The 18,018-nt window shown below is 64.8% G+C and overlaps 3 protein-coding genes across 6 annotated transcripts; all 3 read left to right on the plus strand.

The window, feature by feature from the left end:
* Positions 1–3,215: 3,215 nt before the first annotated feature.
* On the plus strand, positions 3,216–6,809 carry LOC310915440 (uncharacterized protein; the record flags this gene model as incomplete). The annotated part of the gene is made up of 4 exons (XM_083872313.1): positions 3,216–3,270; positions 4,787–5,355; positions 5,455–5,641; positions 6,538–6,809. 4 exons carry the CDS (start codon positions 3,216–3,218, stop codon positions 6,807–6,809), a joined length of 1,083 nt encoding a protein of 360 aa, XP_083728439.1.
* A 1,086-nt stretch (positions 6,810–7,895) lies between these two features.
* LOC310915342 (septin-12-like) lies at positions 7,896–13,664 on the plus strand. Of its 4 annotated transcripts, none has more exons than XM_083872146.1 (11): positions 7,926–8,011; positions 8,510–8,544; positions 10,449–10,667; positions 11,158–11,286; positions 11,410–11,491; positions 11,587–11,724; positions 12,095–12,212; positions 12,290–12,385; positions 12,509–12,605; positions 12,810–12,861; positions 12,966–13,664. In XM_083872146.1, exons 3-11 carry the CDS (start codon positions 10,478–10,480, stop codon positions 13,108–13,110), a joined length of 1,047 nt encoding a protein of 348 aa, XP_083728272.1. In that variant the 5' UTR covers positions 7,926–8,011; positions 8,510–8,544; positions 10,449–10,477; the 3' UTR covers positions 13,111–13,664. The 4 variants fall into 4 exon arrangements, with proteins under 4 accessions (XP_083728271.1, XP_083728272.1, XP_083728270.1 ...); XM_083872144.1 differs by having other exon boundaries at positions 7,958–8,011; positions 8,510–8,632; XM_083872143.1 differs by having other exon boundaries at positions 7,984–8,011; positions 8,499–8,632.
* A 227-nt stretch (positions 13,665–13,891) lies between these two features.
* LOC310915343 (myeloid-associated differentiation marker homolog) lies at positions 13,892–15,177 on the plus strand. The gene has a single exon (XM_083872147.1). It carries the CDS (start codon positions 14,073–14,075, stop codon positions 14,937–14,939), a length of 867 nt encoding a protein of 288 aa, XP_083728273.1. The 5' UTR covers positions 13,892–14,072; the 3' UTR covers positions 14,940–15,177.
* The last annotated feature ends 2,841 nt before the right edge of the window (positions 15,178–18,018 follow it).

Below are 18,018 nucleotides of genomic sequence, written 5' to 3' on the forward strand. Positions count from 1 at the left end.
ACAGGGACTGGTGGGGCTGCTCCAGGAGCTTTCCCTTCCCTCCACACCGGGAGAACCCCCTCAGAGCGCTCTGAGGCTGTTCTGAGCTGTTCCAAAAAATCCCTTAAACGCCCTCACCTCCCTGCTAAGCTGCTCCCCACCCCTCTAAGCCTCCTCCACCCCTTTAAGCCGCCCCAAAGGGCCTGAACGTGCAAAATCCCCTCCCAGCTCCTGCCGTGCCTCCGGATGGCTCCAGCCTGTTCTCTGAACTGCTCCGAGCAGCCCTGGAGCTGCAGCAGAGCTGGGCAAAGGCTCTGACACACCCTGAGCGCTCTGAAAACCCCCAGATTGCCTCAAACCGCTCCACACTTCCTCAACAGCAGCGCTGAGGCTCCAAAACATCCCCAGAGCTGCTCCAAAACTTCCCTGACGTGCTCCAAAACATCCCTGAGCTGCATAAAATGTCACAGAGCTGCCCAAAAACATCCCAGAGCTCCTCCAAAACATGCCTGGCATGCTCTAAAATGTCCCTGAACTGCTCTAAAAACGTCCCTGAGCTGCTCTAAACTGTTCCTGAGCTGCTCTAAACCATCCCTGAGCTGCCCTAAATGTCCCCAAGCACCTCTAAAACATCCCTGAGCTGCTCTAAACCATCCCTGAGCTGTTCTAAATATCCCCAAACATCTCTAAAACATCCCTGAGCTGCTCTAAACCATCCCTGAACTGTCCTAAGCACCCTGAGCACCTCTCAAACATCCTGGAGCTGCTCTAAACCACCCTTGAGCTGCCTTAAATGTCCCCAAACACCTCTAAAACATCCCTGAGCTGCCCTAAATGTCCCTGAGTACCTCTAAAACATCCCTGAGCTACTCTAAACCATCTTTGAGCTGCTCTAAATCATCCCTGAGCTGCCCTAAATGTCCCCAAACACCTCTAAAACATCCCTGAGCTGCTCTAAACCATCCCTGAGCTGCCCTAAAACATCTCTGAGCACCTTCAAAGCATCCCTGAGCATCTGTAGATCACCTTTGTAACATTCCCAACTGCTCTACATCCTCCCTGCAGCTTTAGAGTGCACCAAAGATTTCCCTAAACACCTCTAAAAACAGCCTTTTAAAAATTCCTCTGAAATCTCGACCCACAACATCTCGAAGCTGCTCTAGAAATGGGGTGAGTAAAGAGCTCTGGGGCTGTTTCTGTGGTGCTGGGTTGCTCCAAGGAGCTGAAAAATCACCTTTGAGCAGCTCAGGCTCTGGAAGGAAGGAGCTCTGGCCGTTCCTGAAGCACTTGAGCTGCTCCAAGAGCTCTTGTGCTCCTCCAACCAGCCCTGAAAGGCACCAAGATTCTCAAACTGCCTCCAAGTAGCACTTGAAGCTCACTAAAATCTTCTAAGAAAACTCCTCGAAATAGCTCGAAATGGATCACAGAAAAGCTCTCGGTGCAGCTGTGAAACTCCTCAGTGCCCCAACAGCCTCCAAAAGCCCCTTGAAACCCCTCTGGACCTTCCTCAGGTGCCTCTCAACAGGGTTAAAACTTTTTAATAACATCTCTAAACTCAAACAGTTTGCAACCACCCTAAACCCCCTCTGAACGACACCAGAGGGGGCACAAACAACCCTAAAATTATTATAAAGCTTCTTGAAAAGTCATTTAAAAAAATAATCAGAGCTGCTCCAAAGCACTCCAGCTCTTCTGAAAGCACCTCCTCTGAAAAAGGGCTTTGAATGGCTTGAAAACTCACCAGCTCCAGAAAAAGTGCTCTAGAAAAATCCTAAAGCTCTGAAGGTCTCAAAAGAGCTCCAGAGATGGTCCCAGCCCAGCTCAGGAGATAAAAGGTCCAGGACAAGGAGGACACTGAGGGAGGGGCTGGAGCGTGTCCAGGGAAGGGAACAGAGCTGGGGAAGGGGCTGGAGCACCAGGAGAGGCTGAGGGAGCTGGAAAGGGGCTCAGCCTGGAGAAAAGGAGGCTCAGGGGGGACCTTGTGGCTCTGCACAACTCCCTGACAGGAGGGGACAGCCAGGGGGGGTCGGGCTCTGCTCCCAGGGAACAGGGACAGGACAAGGGGAAACGGCCTCAAGTTGTGCCAAGACAGGTTCAGATTGGATATTGGGAATATTTATTCATGGGAAGGGTGGTCAGGCCCTGCACAGCTGCCCAGGACAGTGGTGGGGTCACTGCCCTTGGAGAGGTTTAAAGATGTGGATGTGGCCCTTGGGGACAGGGGTCAGTGCTGGCCTTGGCAGTGCTCAGGACAGTTGGGCTTGATGATCTCAGGGGACTTTTCCAACCACAACAATCCTGTGATTCCAAGAGCCTGAGGGCACTTCTGGATGCCCCCAAAGCCTGGGCACAACCAGGGCCACCACAACACATCCCACATGCCCTGGCCCTTGTCCTGTGTCTGCAGCAGGGCTGGATCCAGCAGGATCCATGGCCATCCACGTCCTTTAGCCCCATCCAGGGCAGGAATGTGCTCCAGCCCCTGGCAGGGACACACCGGGGGTGGTGACACCGCAGCAAAGCCCCCACACCCGGCCAGGGGACAGCGACAGCACCTCTGCCTCTTCCACACCATTTTCCTCCTCTTGCTCCAAGCTGGAAATTCCTGCACCATGCAGGACTTGGGGAGGAACAGCCTGTTTGAAATTCCCTGCCACTGAGAGCCTGGCAGTGCCCCCCAGCCTGCCTGGGAGCCGGGAACTCCCCCCTAATCTTCCTGGGACCCCCACCCTGCCTGGGACCCCCAGCCTGGCCAGGAAATCCCCCTACTCTCTATGGGACCCCCAGCCTGGCTGGGACCCCCGGCCTGGCCAGGCTTCCCCCTCTCTCCCAGCCTGCCTGGGACCCCCCAGCCTTCCTGGGAGCCAGGAACTCCCCCTACTCTCTCTGGGACCCCCAACCCGCCTGAGACCCCCCAGCCTGACCAGGAACTCCCCCCTACTCTCCCTGGGACCCCCATCCTGGATCTGCAGCACCCCAGAGCCCCGGGCTGGGGCGGGCGCTGCGGGGGCCGGCCCGGGGAAGGCGGGGGGGGTCTCGGGCCGGGGCGGGGGCGCAGACAGGACCTCCCCCTCCCCTCCCCTTCCCCTCCCCTCCCCCGGTGGGTCCCCTCCTCCTTCCCCTCCCGCCGAGGGCAGGCGGCGCCGGCCCGTCCCGTCCCGGTGGGTTCGGTGGGTTCCCCCCTCCCCATGCGGGGGTCGCGGGTGGGCGGCAGCCCCGGCCCCCCCCGCCCCGCCATGGCCCGGCTCTCGGTCAGGGAACACCTGGACGGGATTCTCTCCGACTTTGAAGGTGCGGCCGGGGACCCCAATGGGGGTGGGAGGGACGGGGGGTGTCCCTGGAGGGTTTTGGGGGGTGGGGGTGTCCCCCTGGGGCTGAGCATCGTGGGGGGCTGCACTCCCCCCGCCCGGAGGCTGATTTTGCTGGCTGGGCTTTTTTGGGGGGGGGCCTGGGGTGCCCCCAAGGAGGGAGCGGGGGGCACTTGGGTTTCCCCCTGTTTGGGCTCTTGGTGGGGGCTGCGCTCCCCACTGGGGCTGGGATTGGGGGGGGGGATGCTGAGCTGGGTGTCCTGGGGGGGCCTGGGGGGTCTCAGCATGGTGGGGGCCGGGATTTGGGGTGGGGGTGAAGCCCCCCGGGGCTGCACACGGTGGGGACACCCCCAGGGCCGGGCACGGCTCTGCCCCAGCCCGGGGGATGCAGGGGAGCTTTGGGGGGCTGTGGGGTGGGCAAGGGGGTCCCCAGGCTGCAGGGAGAGGAGGGGGGTCCCACCCGCGGGCCCGGGGGTTTCGGAGGGGCCGGGCCGGGCCGGGGGCGGGAGGCGAAACCCGAGCCCGGGGCTGCTGCTGCCCTCGGCGGGGAGGAATGTGTGCACCTACCCCGGGCACCTTAACCCCTGCCAAACCCCCCAAAACCTCCTGGGGCCGCTCCTTTACCTCCCACCGCCCCCCGGGCACCCCTAAACCTCCTGCCACCCCATCCCAACATCTCACCCCACCTGCACCCCCTGCCATTCCCCTAAACCCCCCATCCATCCTAAACCACCTCCTAAACCACCCCTTTTGCCTTCTGCCACCCCCTTCGCCCTCTGCCCCCTCTGAGCTCCTGCCACCCCCCCTTGCTCCGCACCCCCCATCGCTCCCCCTGCCCATCACTCCGGGCATCAGGGGCTGGCTCAGGGCTCAGAGGCAGCTTGGGGGTAAAAAGAGGCATTTTGGGCGGTAACAAAGCACAGCCGTGGATATGGGGAGGGGGTCGGCGGCCCCTTGACCCCTTGGCCCGGCCGGTGGGGCAGGGCTGGAATTACCTGCCCTGGGGGTGGCTGTGATTGACAGCCCTGACCTCTGACCCCTGCCCTGCCCTGGGCACTGGGGACCAGGGAAGAGAGGATGAGCTGGGTGGGGGACAGGCTGGGGGAGGATCCAGGGGGGAGCACTGCCCTACCCTGGGGGTCCTCAGCAGCCCCAGAATGAGCTGTGACAGTCCCTGAGCTGCCAGCAGCGGGGTTAAGGCCCGGCAAAGGGCAGGAATCCCCCCCTGGCCGGGGGGGTGCAGGGGGAGAGGGTCAGCCCGGGATCCGGTTACTCGGCCGGATCCCTTTCAGGGGAATAAAGCGGGCAGTGTGCTGCCAGGGGAGCCGGCGGCACAGGGCAGATAAAGGGGAACAGTGATGAAACCCGCGGGGCTGGGGAGGAGCTGGGGCTGGGACGGGCAGGGGGCACCTCTGGGTGATGGATGGGGGCTGGGGAGGGGACAAGTGCCATCAGTGCCACCCCCATGCCACCATCTCTCTCTCTCTCTCTGTCCCCAGCGCTCAAGAAGTCATTTGAGGCAGAAGATGGGGAGGAGGCCCCCGGCTCCCCGCTGTCCCCAGGCACCGGTGACAGTCACCAGGGACTGCAGCCCCACCTGGGCATCGCCCCCGGGCCCAGCCCTGCTCCCAGCCCGGTGCTGCGGGCCCGGCTCGGTACCGGCCCCACTGTCACCACCGGCCCCGGCATCGCCCGCAGCGCCTCCTTCCAGAGCCGCCCAGGGCCGGGCAGTGATGGGGAGAGCCAGCGCAGCTCCTCCTCCAGCCTGGAGAGCCCCGCGCCCCCCCAGCCCCCGGCCAGCCCCGGCCTGAAGAAGGTCCCATCCCACGGCAGCGTTTTCCCGGTGGAGCTGGAGCATCCCCTGGGCTCTTTGCCAGCGCTGGACCTGCACATCGCCGAGGAGCCGGGGCTGGGGGCGCCTCGCACCCACCCGCCTTCCTCATCCTCATCCTCCTCCTCCCTGCCCTCGTATGATGGCACAGAGACAGCCCCGGGGCTGCCCCCGCTGCCCGAGGCTCCAGGGGGGTGGGACAGGACCCCCAGCACGGTGTCCCGGCCCCAGCGGAGGGTGACCCCCAGTGCCAGCCCCAGCCCGTCCTGCAGAGCCCCAGCTCAGCCCTGGGCACAGGGGGAGGCCGAGGGGCTGTCCCCACTGCCAGCCCCCCAGGCCGCCAGCTTCAGGCTGGTGTCGCAGCCACAGACGGTGCAAGTGAGTTCCCAGCCCGCCTTCCTCGGGGGGCTGGGGCTGGTGCCGGGCCTGGGGAGCCCCTTGGCACCGCGGGGACCCTGCGGGGGGACAGCGGCTCCTGGTGAGGCTGAGGACGGCGGCGGGGCAGCGGCGACACCGGAGCACGGTAGGACTCCTCCTCATCCCCATCCCCATCCCCTCCCTCCATCGGGTCCTTCAGTGGGTGCAGCGTTGGCAAAACCTCCCATGAGCCGATGGCAGGATGAGCGTGGAGTGACGGTGACTTTGGGGACAGGAGCCCCTCCAGCTGGCTGGACAGTGGCATTGGGGACAGGAGTCCCCCCATCTGCCCGCCCCCCATGCCGGGGGATGGTGATTTGGGGACAGGAGCCCCCCCATCTGCCCGCCCCCCATGCCGGGGGATGGTGATTTGGGGACAGGAGCCCCCCCAGCTGGCTGGATGGTGATTTTGGGGACAGGAGTCCCCCCATCTGCCCGCCCCCCATGCCGGGGGATGGTGATTTTGGGGACAGGAGCCCCCCCATCTGCCCGCCCCCCATGCCGGGGCTCCGGGGCTCGCTGTCTGGGGGGGCCGGGGCGCGGAGCCCAGCGCGGATCTGGCAGCGCTCCCGGCCCGCCCGTCCCCGCGGTGCTGGCGGGGGGCCCGCACCTCCCTCCCCGGCACAGCCCATGGCTCTCCCGGCACAGCCCATGGCCCCCCGGCACAGCCCATGGCTCTCCCGGCACAGCCCATGGCCCCCCGGCACAGCCCCCCCGGCACAGCCCATGGCCCCCCCGGCACAGCCCATGGCTCTCCCCGGCACAGCCCCCCCGGCACAGCCCCCCCGGCACAGCCCATGGCCCTCCCCGGCACAGCCCATGGCCCCCCGGCACAGCCCATGGCCCCCCGGCACAGCCCATGGCCCCCCCCGGCACAGCCCATGGCCCCCCGGCACAGCCCATGGCTCTCCCCGGCACAGCCCATGGCCCCCCGGCACAGCCCATGGCCCCCCGGCACAGCCCATGGCCCCCCGGCACAGCCCATGGCTCTCCCCGGCACAGCCCATGGCCCCCCGGCACAGCCCATGGCCCCCCGGCACAGCCCATGGCCCCCCGGCACAGCCCATGGCTCTCCCCGGCCCGGAGACAGCTCGGGGCTCATGTGCCCGTCCCGCCGGGCCCCGCGCGTGCCGCTATCGCCTGATCTCGCCCCGCATCCCTCCTCATCCCTCCCGGCTCGGCACGGGCTGGATGCTGTTCCTCCCTCCCCGCCCGGGCGCTCGGGGCTCTTTGCCCGTCTCGCTGGGCTGTCCTGGAGCCGCCCTAAGTACTGACGCGGTGAAGGCATCCATACATCTGCTCCGGGCCCGGTGAATCATCCCCCAGCAATGCCCCTGGCCCTGCTGCCCCAGCCGGCCCGCCTGCCCGCGGCTCTCCGGGACAGGGATGGGGATGGGGACCGGCCGGGGTCATGGGGACACGGGGAAACAGAGATTGGGGCTGAGCCAAAGGGATGGAGATGCTGAGAGACAGAGCTCAGAGCTGAGACAGGTGTGGGGACAAGGATATGGTGTGTCAGGAGTGATGGGGACACAAAGGTGACAGGGTGACAGGGACATGGGGACAGGTGATGGGACACAGCTCAGGGCTGTGACAGGGACACGATGCTCAGGACCCAGCTGTGGTGATGTGGTTGTGCTCAGGGCCGAGCTGGGGTCATGGGGACACGGGGAAATAGAGATTGGGGCTGAGCCAAAGGGATGGAGACACTGAGAGACAGAGGTCAGGGCTGAGACAGGTGTGGGGACAAGGGTATGGTGTTCAGGGCTGTGTCAGGAGTGATGGGGACACAAAGGGACAGCAGTTGGGGCAGCACCAAGGTGACAGGGACATGGGGACAGGTGATGGGACGCAAAGGGACAGTGCTCAGGGCTGTGACAGGGACACGATGCTCAGGATCCAGCTGTGGTGATGCAGCTGTGCTCAGGGCCGAGCTGGGGTCATGGGGACACAGCCAGGTCACAGGGACACAGGGGACAGTGCTCAGGGCTGTGACAGGGCACAGTGCTTAGAGCAGGCTGAGGATACAGGGAAAAGGGGACACAGGGTGACAAGGGGACAGTGCTGAGGACACAGCCGTGTTGGCCCAGGCCGGGGGGACACACGGGCCAGCAGCAGCAGCAGCAGATGGCCCGGGGCTGGCAGGGCTGGCACACACTGCTGGGGCACAGCGGTTTCTCTGCCAGGAAGAGATGGGAACGCGCTGTTTCCTCTCCCAAAAGGCCACCCCGGCCCCCAGCCGCGGACACCCATGGGTGGCCCCGGGGCTCGGTGTGTCCCACACCCCATAGGAGGAAGCTCCGAGCGAGACACATTTCACTTCCACACCGGGTCGCCCACACAGGGCCTGGGGCTCAGAGGAGGAGGAGGAGGAGCGGAGGAGGAGCCGTGGCCGCAGCCGCCCTGTGCCTTGCACCCCAGGAGCCACTTGGCCCCGGTGAGCAGCTCTCGGCGGCAGCAGCCCCGGCTCGCCCAGGTAGGGATGGCGTGGTGGCAGCGGGCAGGGTGGGGTGAGAGCAGGGGGTGCTCTCACTGGGGCTGGGGGACTGTCCCCTGTCCCCAGCAGCGCTGCAGGGTTTCGCTCGGTGGTTCACTTCTGCTTCTGCTCACTGATGGTTCCCAGCCACTCTTAGCCCTGTCCTGTGGCTCTGAGCTGGCTGCAGATGGGGACAGTGGCTGCAGATGGGGACAGTGGCTGCAGATGGGGACAGTGGCTGCAGATGGGGACTGTCACCACTGTCCCCTTAGGCCGTGTTTGGCACTGGGAGAGGCACTGGGCAGAGCTGTGCTGTGGCCGGGGCGGTGGGTGCATCCCCAAAACCTCCATCCCTCTGCCAGAGGGGTCAGATCCCTTGTGCTGGGCCCAGAGCAGGCTCTCCCCATGGCTTTGGAGCAGTGGTGAGCAGCCGGACAGGGAGCTCCTGTCCCAGCTCATCCTCTCCCAGCACCCTCCACCCTTGAAGCTTTATTACAGGCTTCCCAGAGAACTGGCCAATTAACCCTGCATCGGTAATTAAATCCACGGAGAAGACCACGGACCCGGGATTACTTGTCCCTGTCTGGAAAATAAGAGCATCCGTGATGAGTCCTGGAACAGGTCTGGCTGCAGGAGCCATTTGCCCCGGAGCTCCGTGGGGATGCCAAAGAGCTTCCACGTGTCCAGGCGGCTCCTGGCCATGGCCAGAGGGGATTTTTGGCACTGAGGGCAGGGACACGGGGGGCTCTGGGCCCCTGGGGGAGGCAGCGGTGGGTGCAGCACCCAGAATCACCCTGGATGTGGGTGTCTCCTCCACTGACAGGGTGCAGGGCAGTGGCTGAGTTTCTTGTGGGGGCTGCACCCTGGGGACACCCCAGTGAGCTGGAGGTGCCATCAATAAACCCCTCCTGCTCCCTGCCTGCAGTGCCCAGCCACCCCGGGCGGCTCCACTCGGTTCTGGATCTGTCCTGGCAGCTGCCGAGGCTGGCAGGGGCTGGGGAGGGGGGACAGGGGGCTGGTGTCCCCCGGGGAGGAGAGCTGTGATAATTGTCAGGGCTCTCTCCCATCCCACGTCCCTGTGGAACAGCCTGTTGGTGCCGGGTGGGTGGATCTGAGTGGGACATCCTGCCCTCCCCAGGGTGTCACCGCTGTCACCAGGAAACCCGCGGCTGTTTCACCACTTCCGAGGGCACATCCCGACACAGGGGGCGCAGCGGGAGCTGGGACATGCGACACTGCTGTCCCCAAACCCGCCATCCCGCCGGCACAGGGTGCTGGGTACCTCCCACGCCGGGATGCCGTTGCCATGGCAATGGGATGGTTCATCTCCATCATCTCCTGGCACACCGGGCTGGCTCGGGCCGGGCCCTGCCCACACCGCCCTTGTCCCCCAGGCCGTGTGGCACACGGACACGGTCTCAGCAGGTCTCTCCCAGCCTGGGCCATCACAAGCTGCCGCTCCAGCCTGGCCGGTGCCAAGCGCCGGATGGCACAGCCGGGGGAGGCTGCGGAGGGGGGGGGGGGGACGCAAGCGCCGTGGGGCACTGCGGCAGTGGGGAGGGTGGCAGGGCCACCACCCCTTGTCACACCGTGTCCCGAGGGTGTCCTGTGCCATGGGAGAGGGGTCTCCATCCGTGCTGGCCTGGCTGGGAGGCTGAGCAGTGCCATGTGCTGGGCGGGCACAGCAGGGTGGGCACAGCCCTCACCAATCCCTCGGCTGCGGTGGGGAGGGGGCTGCAGGGGGCGGGTATTGCCATGCTGGTCATGCGTGGGGAGGGGGCTGCGGGGGGCGGGTATTGCCATGCTGGTCATGCGTGGGAGCCTCGGCAGAGCAGCGGGGTTGGCTCCAGGCGGGAGGGAAGGGGCCGGGCTGGGGCTGCGGCGCCGCCGGGGATGGGGATGGGGATGGGGATGGGGATGGGGATGGAGCCCGGGGCATCCCCCCGCCCGTAGCGAGGGCACCGCGCCGCCCAGGTAGGACCCGAACGATGGCCGTGCTGGGGAGCGGGAGGAGAAGGAAGAAAGGGATTTGGGGCTGCCGCACAAAGGGGAGGGTCCCCGGGTGGTCCCCGGTGATTGCACTGCACCCCCGACACCCCTCGCCCCGCAGTGCCCTGGGTACAATGTGGGTGCCCTGTGGGGTGGCAATCCCACCCTGGGGCGCTGCTGTAGGAGGGGTGACCCGGCGTGGGTGACCCCCTGGGCTGGGCTGGTGATGGCACCAACCAGTGCCATGGTGAGGGTCCTGTAGCCACGACCACCCCAAAGATAAACCCCCCTGGCACCTCCTGGGAGCCTCCATGCCCAGTGTTGCCATGCCCGGCCTCACCGGCCTCCAGGAATGTGCCCGCCCGCTGCTGGGGCAACGCTGCCGGCTCAGGGGTGGGCACAGAGCGGGGGGCACCCAGGGGTGCAGCCTCACCGCCTTTGCCTGCAGGGAACAGCCTGGAGCCCGAGGAGCGCAGCATGGAGCCGACAGCCGTGCAGGAGGAGGAGGAAGAGGAGGAGGAGGAGGAGGAGGGAGCAGTGCCCCTCTCCGTGGAGCCCAGCCCTGTGGGTTGTCAGCTCTTTGGATATGTGGGGATCGAAGCCGTGCTGGACCAGATGAAAATCAAAACCATGAAGACGGGCTTTGAGTTCAACATCATGGTTGTGGGTGAGTGCTGGGCGTGGGGTTTGCTCATTCTCGGGGTGGGAATACTGGTTTGAATACCACCATGCCAGGGGAAATCAGGATTTTAAGGGATTTTAAGTGATTTTTATTGATTTAAATAGCAAACAATTGAAAATTAGTAATATCCCGTGCCCCATAGCATAGTAATGATGATAGGTGAACTCATCCCAACCCCTGAGATGCTCCCAAATGGATATTGAGGGGCTGTCACCTTAGGAAATAAATTTGTTTGGAGGATAAACCAGACTAGCCCAATCTGGGATGCTCCCAAATGTGTACCAGGGGTTATGACCTCAGGGAGCAAATTTGTTACTGGGATAAAAGGGATAAAAATCCACCCAAGTGGATACCAAAGGGGAAGAAATTTATTTGGGGATAAACCAGCGTTATCCCAACCTCTGGGGTGCTCCCAAGTGGATATAAAGACATTACTGCTCTGGGGGACAAACCAGAGCTGCCGGTGTCCCCTCAGGGCAGAGCGGGCTGGGGAAGTCCACCATGGTGAACACCCTCTTCAAGTCCAAGGTGAGCCGTAAATCCTGCCAGCCCGGCCAGGAGGAACGCATCCCCAAAACCGTGCAGCTCCAGTCCATCACCCACGGTACGTCACCACCACGGGCTCCTGGCCCACCAGCCCTGGGGAGAAGCATGGGACTGGGGTGGGGGTCTGAAGCTGCTTTTCCCCAATGCTTCTCCCCCCCTGAGCCATCTCTCTGCCCCACAGTCATCGAGGAGAAGGGGGTGAAGATGAAGCTGACGGTGACCGACACACCAGGGTTTGGGGACCAGATCAACAATGAGAACTGGTAGGACACAATGGGGTGCAGGAGCTCAGCTCTGTGGTTGGGAGTTTGGGGTAGGGGTTGAGCTCAGGTGCTGTCCCTCACCTCCTCATCCTCAGCTGGGAGCCCATCATCAAATACATCAACGAGCAGTACGAGAGGTACCTGCGGGAGGAGATCCTCATCACCCGCAAAAGGAAGATCCCGGACACTCGGGTCCATGGATGTGTCTACTTTGTCCCCCCCACAGGTCACTGGTGAGTCCCCACTCACAGCACCCATAGGTGATGGGGTCACTGTGGGGTGGTTGTTTCACCCTGGGGTGATAATGGTGAGGTCACCCTGGGGTGAAGGTGGTAGAGGCACCTCAGGGTGACACTGTAGTGCTGGTGGTGTGGTCATCCCATGATGATACTGGTGGGGTGGTTGTGTCACCCTGGGATGATGATGATGGTGGGGTCACCCCAGGGTGACAAAGATAGAGTATCAACCTGAGGTGGCAGTGGGGAAGGTCACCTCAGGGTGATGGTGCTGGGGCCACCTCAGAGTGACCCTGGGGTGGTAGTGGTGGGGTCACCCCCTAGTGGCAGGGGTGGGGACACCTGGAGTGACAGTGGCCCTTGTCAGGCTGCGCCCCCTGGACCTGGAGTTCATGCGGCGGCTCAGCAAGATCGTCAACGTGGTGCCGGTGATCGCCAAAGCCGACACGCTCACCCTGGAGGAACGGGCAGAATTCAAGCAGCGGGTGAGGACAGGTCCCTGAGGGGCTCCCAGGCTGCCCCATGTCCCCCAGAGCTCCAGCTCAAGCTCTGTGTCCCATAGATCCAGGAGGACCTGAAGACCCACGCCATCAGCGTGTACCCGCAGGAGGACTTTGACCAGGACCCTGAAGACAGGGCGCTGAATGACAGGATTCGTGTGAGTGCTGGGATGGAGGAGAACAGCCCCTGGGGAGCAGGGTGGGGGTCAGGGAGCCCAGCAGCACCCTGGGGACTCTTGGGGGAGCAGCACCCGGGGTGAGCACAGCCTCTGTGCCAACAGGAGAAGATTCCCTTCGCCGTGGTGGGGGCAGACCAGGAGCACCAGGTGAACGGCAAACGGGTGCTGGGCCGCAAGACCAAGTGGGGCATCATTGAAGGTGAGCAGAGCCCCTCACACCCCCAGCCCTCTGCAGGTGCAGGGAGCAGCACCCATGGGTGTGTCCTTGCCTGGGTGGGTGCTGAGCCATGGCATGTGGCACGGAGCAGTGCTGTGCTCTGGTGGTACCCAGGGCATGCCAGGATGCACTGCCCAGCACCTCTGAGCCCTCCTGCCAACCCTGCCCCTGTGCCTTGCTTTGCAGTGGAGAACCCAGCACACTGCGAGTTCCCCCTGCTGCGGGACCTGCTTATCCGGTGAGTGGGGGAAAGGGTTAGGGAGTGCTGGAACCCCATGGGGTGACAGCAGGGTGGGGGGGACAGTGACATGACACCCTTCCTCCCCCTGCCACCCCCGGCAGGTCACACCTGCAGGACCTGAAGGACATCACCCACAACGTCCACTACGAGAGTTACCGCGTGCGGCGGCTGAACGAGAGCAACCGGCCGGGGCTGAGCCCCCTCAATGGGCTGCCCGGCAAGGGCGAGGCCAGCAGCCACCTCTGAGCCACCCTGTGCCCCCCCAGATCACCACTGGACCCCATGGCAGCACCCACCCCTGCCCACCATGGCTGTGCCAGGAACCTGCCTGGGGTGAAGAGCCCCACCCCAGGAGTGCCCTGACATGGGCCCCTCATCCCCAAACTCTGCCATGGCACAGACCCCCGGACCCTGTGTGACATTAAAGGTTAATCCAGAGCCTTCAGCCTTCATCCTCCTGCTGAACTCCCAACTTTTGATGTGCCACCACCCTCTTGTGCTGCTCTGGCTGCTGGGCCCTGCCAGGCACGCTGGGGAAGTGGAGGTGCTGCCCGTGGGGTGTGCCCAGGGTGCGGATGCCCTCGCCATAGTCACCTCACCCGCCTTGCCCAGTGAGGCAGCTGGCACAGCTGGACTTTGAGCTGCTTATCAAGTGCTGGAGGTGCCGGGAGGGGAGTGGAGTGCCGGAGGGGTGTGGAGGTGCCGGAGGGATGTGGGGATGTCGCCCACGAGGGTGTGAAGGGGCTACACCCAGCTGTGGCACCGCCCCGTCAGGGGCACTGTACTGGGTGCAGCCCCTAAACCCCTCAGGGGGGACCCAGTGGGTGCTGCCAAGCCCTGGTACCTGCCAAAGTGTTGGGACAGCCCCACCGCTACTCTAGGGGAGCATGAAAAGCCCTTTTGTACCTCCTGCCGTGGGCAGGGCTGGGGCTGGCTGCCAGCACGGTGGCACACGGTGGCTTCCTGCCCGTCACCGCCCTTTGCCCGGCCCCACGTTAATGATCCACCCGGCCCCGTGGCCGCCAGCCCCCAGCAGCCGCCCCGGCGTGGTGGCAGCGGCAGCAGAGCCGGGGGTCCTTGGCACAGGAGGCTCTGGGGGGCCGGCAGCTCCCTGCCCTGCGCCCCACCCTCCTCCCCAGCTCCCAGATAAGAGTGGCTGCAGATAACACCCATTGCCCGGCGCAGCGTGGGCACGGTGTGGCCGGAGCATGGCCGTGGCCACCGTGAACCTCCGTGCCCTGACCTCCTGGGTGGGCATCGCCCGGCTCTTTGCCGTGGTGCTGTCCTGCCTCACCTTCAGCCTGGTGGCCTCCACCGGGAACTTTGGGGGTCCCTACGGCACGTGGTGCATGTTCTCCTGGTGCTTCTGCTTCATCGTGACGCTGCTGGTGGTGCTGCTGGAGCTGCTGGAGCTCTACCCCCTGCTGCCGCTCTCCTGGGATGATTTCACCTCGGCTTTCTCCATGCTGGCTGCTCTGATGGTCTTCACCTCCTCGGTGGTTTTCCCTTCCACCTTCATCAACAGCCCCTGCAACACCAGCGAGTGTGCCCGGCAGGCCGTGGCCACCACCTCGTCCTGCCTCTGCTTCCTCGCCTATGCCGTGGAGGTGTCGCTGACCCGCGCCAAGCCGGGGGACATCAGCAGCTTCCTCTCCACCGTGCCTGGCCTCCTCAAGGTCTTTGAAGCCTATGTGGCTTGCCTGATCTTCTCCTTGCTGGATGGATACAGTGGGAAACCCGGCCTGATGTGGTGCGTGGCTGTCTACTCGCTCTGCTTCATCTTCACCCTCCTCATCATCGTCTTCACCATCGGCCGCTGCCTCGCCTACATTCCCTGCCCGCTGGAGAAGATGCTGGTGGGGTACAACTTCCTGGCCCTGCTGATGTACCTCAGTGCCACCGTGGTGTGGCCTCTCTACAGCTTCCAGGGACAGAGCCGCCCCAATCCCTGCGGCAAGGACTGCTTGTGGAACAAGCGCCTGGGGGTCACCTTCCTCACCATCTTCAACCTCATCGCCTACTTGGTGGACCTGGTCTACTCCGCCAGGATGGTCTTTGTCAGGGCACCTCCCTAAGGGCTCGGGGCGGGGCTGGGGGTGGTGGGACAAGGCTGGGTGCCGGTGGTGGCACGGAGGGGCTGAGGAAGAGGCCGGATGCCTCGGAAAGCTCCTTGTCCCCGTGCTGGGGCAGAGAGCCAGGGGGTGCTCCCAGGGGTGCGCTCAGCCCGGGGCCCCACGGGCTGCACAGACAGGGGGGCTGGAGGGGCCACGAGGGGCTCCCAAAACCTTGGAGCTTGAGGGGGCTTTGGGATTAAATTGGGTCGTTTTTCACTTGTTTCTGCCTCCTCTTTCTTCCTCTTCCCAGCGTTGTGTAGGATCCCTGCTGGAGGTGAGAAACTGGGGGGCACTATTGGCACTGGGAGCCGTAGGGGACTTTTGGGGGGCACCAGCAGAACTGTGGGGGCACCAGACTCCAGAAAATCCCTTCTTCTCCTTGTTGACTCGGCACTGGAGTGAAGCAGGGCATGACCAGGAAAAGCCCAACCCGGATGCCTTTTTCTTGGCACCTGCACAGGGCCCTGTCAAACAGGTTCAGGAGGAATGCAGCTGTTGGGGGGGCTGAGAGGCCACCAGGTACTTGTCACCAGCATGGCCGGGTCCTTGTCACCACCACAGTCACCCCAGTGGGAACCCTGCTGGGTTTGATCCCAGCCGTGCAGGGTGGAGTCTCCTTTGGGGGCTGCTGTGGTGTCCCCTCCCTGGGGGAAAATGGGGGGAGTGGGGCTGGCTGGTGCCCAGTGCCAGCAGGGCTGAGCGTGGTGACACACAGCACAGGGGGACAGTGACACCACAGGCTGGTATGTGGCTGGAAGGCAGCAGTGCAGGGCAGGGCAGGCAGGGGAAGCTGTGCCTGAGGGCAGAGCTCCTGGCACTGCTCCCGGATGTGGGATGGGTGCCCCTGGGGCACCCTGGCAGGTTTTGGGGCCACTGTCCCCACGCTGCTCCTTCTGCCACTGTTTGTCCTGCCCACAGCCTGGGGCCATCTCTGCTGCTGTGGGGCTGCCAGGGCCATGTCAGGGGTGACACAACGTGGGGTCTCCAGCACCAGGAGATGGCACAGACTGGCCATCACAAAAGAGCCCACAGGTGCCCCAGTGCCTGGGCAGGTGAGACTCCTATGGCCACTGCAGGGCTGTGTCCCAGTGATGGCACCACCACAGGGTGGCCTGGTGGGTGTCCCCTTTGCCCGATCCCTGTCCCCACAATGACCATCATGCTGGCATTGATGGGCTACTCCCCTGCACCCCAGGCAGGCAGCAGGGCTGGAGGGAACAGCAGAATTTTTGGAGGAAATAACAGAAAAATGCCAGGAAATAACAGAAGAATGCACAGCCCAGTACAGCACCTGAGCACTGGGTACTGGCAGTGCTGGGATGATGGAGATCAGCGGGGGAAAAGAGGACGGGAGGTGCAGGGAGTGACAGTGGTGACACTGGTGGCAGTGCCAGCACGTAGGGTGTGGGGACAGGGCCAGGCTGTGGGGACAGGCTGAGGGGACAGGGCCAGGCTGTGGGGACAGGGACAGGCTGTGGGGACAGGCTGAGGGGACAGGGGACAGGCTGTGGGGACAGGGGCCAGGCTGGCAGCAGGGTGCAGGTGAATGGCTGGAGCAGCTTTGGGGGTTCCTGGGGGGGGGGGCACAGCCCAGGACCCCCATAGGGGCATCTCCCAGCTGGGGCACACGGCGGGGCTGGGGGTCGCTGGGAGATCTGAGACCTGGTGGGAAAAACCCGGTGTTGGTCTGTGCTGTACCAGAGATACCCCAGTGCTGGTCTGTGCCCTGCCTGGGGTGCCCTGGTGCTGGAGGGTCTCTCGGTGCCGTGGTGCCGGTGTCACTGTCACTGTCCCTGTCCCTGCGGTGCCGCTCCAGGTGTGGTGCCGGTGCCGGTGTCCCTGTCCCTGTCCCTGTCCCTGTCCCTGTCCCCGCGGTGCCGCCCCAGGTGCGGTGCCGGTGCGGTGTCCCTGTCCCTGTCGCTGTCCCTGTCCCTGTCCCTGTCCCTGTCCCTGTCGCTGTCCCTGTCCCTGTCCCTGTCGCTGTCCCTGTCCCTGTCCCTGTCGCTGTCGCTGTCCCCGCGGTGCCGCCCCAGGTGCGGTGCCGGTGTCCCTGTCCCTGTCCCTGTCCCCGCGGTGCCGCCCCAGGTGCGGTGTCCCTGTCCCTGTCCCTGTCCCTGTTCCTGTCCCTGTCGCTGTCCCTGTCCCCGCGGTGCCGCCCCAGGTGCGGTGCGGTGCGGTGCGGTGCGGTGGCGGTACATTCCTCCCCCTAGGGGTCGGTGTGCGCGGCGCGGGGGGCGGTGCGGGGGGCGGCTCGCTCCTGCGCACGGCCCGGGACGGCCGGGGCACGGCGGCGGCGGCGGCGGCGGTGGGAGCGGGCACGGCCGCGGGCCGGTGAGTGCGGGCACCGGGGGGCGCCGGGGACCGGCCCGGGGAGGGGGATACGGCCAAGGAGAGCGGTGGGGAAGGGGCGGCTGAGCCCCGCCGGGGGGCTCCTCCTATCCGGGCTGAGCTGCGGGGATGGGGAGGGGAACGCCGTGCCCTGCAGAGTCCCCGGGGTGTCACCGGGGTGTCACCGGGGTGTCACCCTGCAGCCTGAGCCCAGCGCCCAGCCCTCCGCCCTGTCTGTGTCCCCCGGGGATGCCCCTGTAGCCTCAAATGGCTCCGTGGCCCCAAGACACTCCTGTGTCCCCCGGTGCCCCCAGACACGCCCTTGTGTCCCGCTGTACCCCAAAGGATGCCCCTGTGTCCCCAGCTGGACAAAACCCCGTGTGAACCCCCATCTTCCCTCCCAAGGCCCGATCCCCCATCCAGGGTGACTTTCAGGAGAGCCCATGTCCCCTCCCTTCTCTGTGGGGCACATCCAGGAGCCCCCTGAGCTGTCCTGACCTCACTGTGAGCATCCCCAGCCCGGCTGGAGAGGGGAGGGACTGTGCCAGGGCTGGGCTGGGTGCAGGGGCAGCCCCGGGGTGGGACAGGAGCTGGGGGAAGCCTCGGGGAAGGGGATCCAACTCCTGCCCGGGGAAGGGATGTCCTACCTCAGGGACACCCTGGGGATGCACCCAGAGGAGGGTCCCCAGGAGCATCGGGCAGGTCTGACCCC

This window comes from Zosterops lateralis (assembly GCF_965231275.1).
Source record: "Zosterops lateralis genome assembly, chromosome: 15".
Taxonomy (NCBI): domain Eukaryota; kingdom Metazoa; phylum Chordata; class Aves; order Passeriformes; family Zosteropidae; genus Zosterops; species Zosterops lateralis.

Coding starts and splice junctions, on each gene's coding strand:
- LOC310915342 (XM_083872144.1), top strand. Junction 11,287..11,409: donor GCTCCAGTCCATCACCCACG/GTACGTCACCAC, acceptor TCTGCCCCACAG/TCATCGAGGAGAAGGGGGTG. Junction 12,213..12,289: donor GGGCAGAATTCAAGCAGCGG/GTGAGGACAGGT, acceptor TGTGTCCCATAG/ATCCAGGAGGACCTGAAGAC.
- LOC310915343 (XM_083872147.1), top strand. CDS start 14,073: ATGGCCGTGGCCACCGTGAACCTCCGTGCCCTGACCTCCTGGGTGGGC.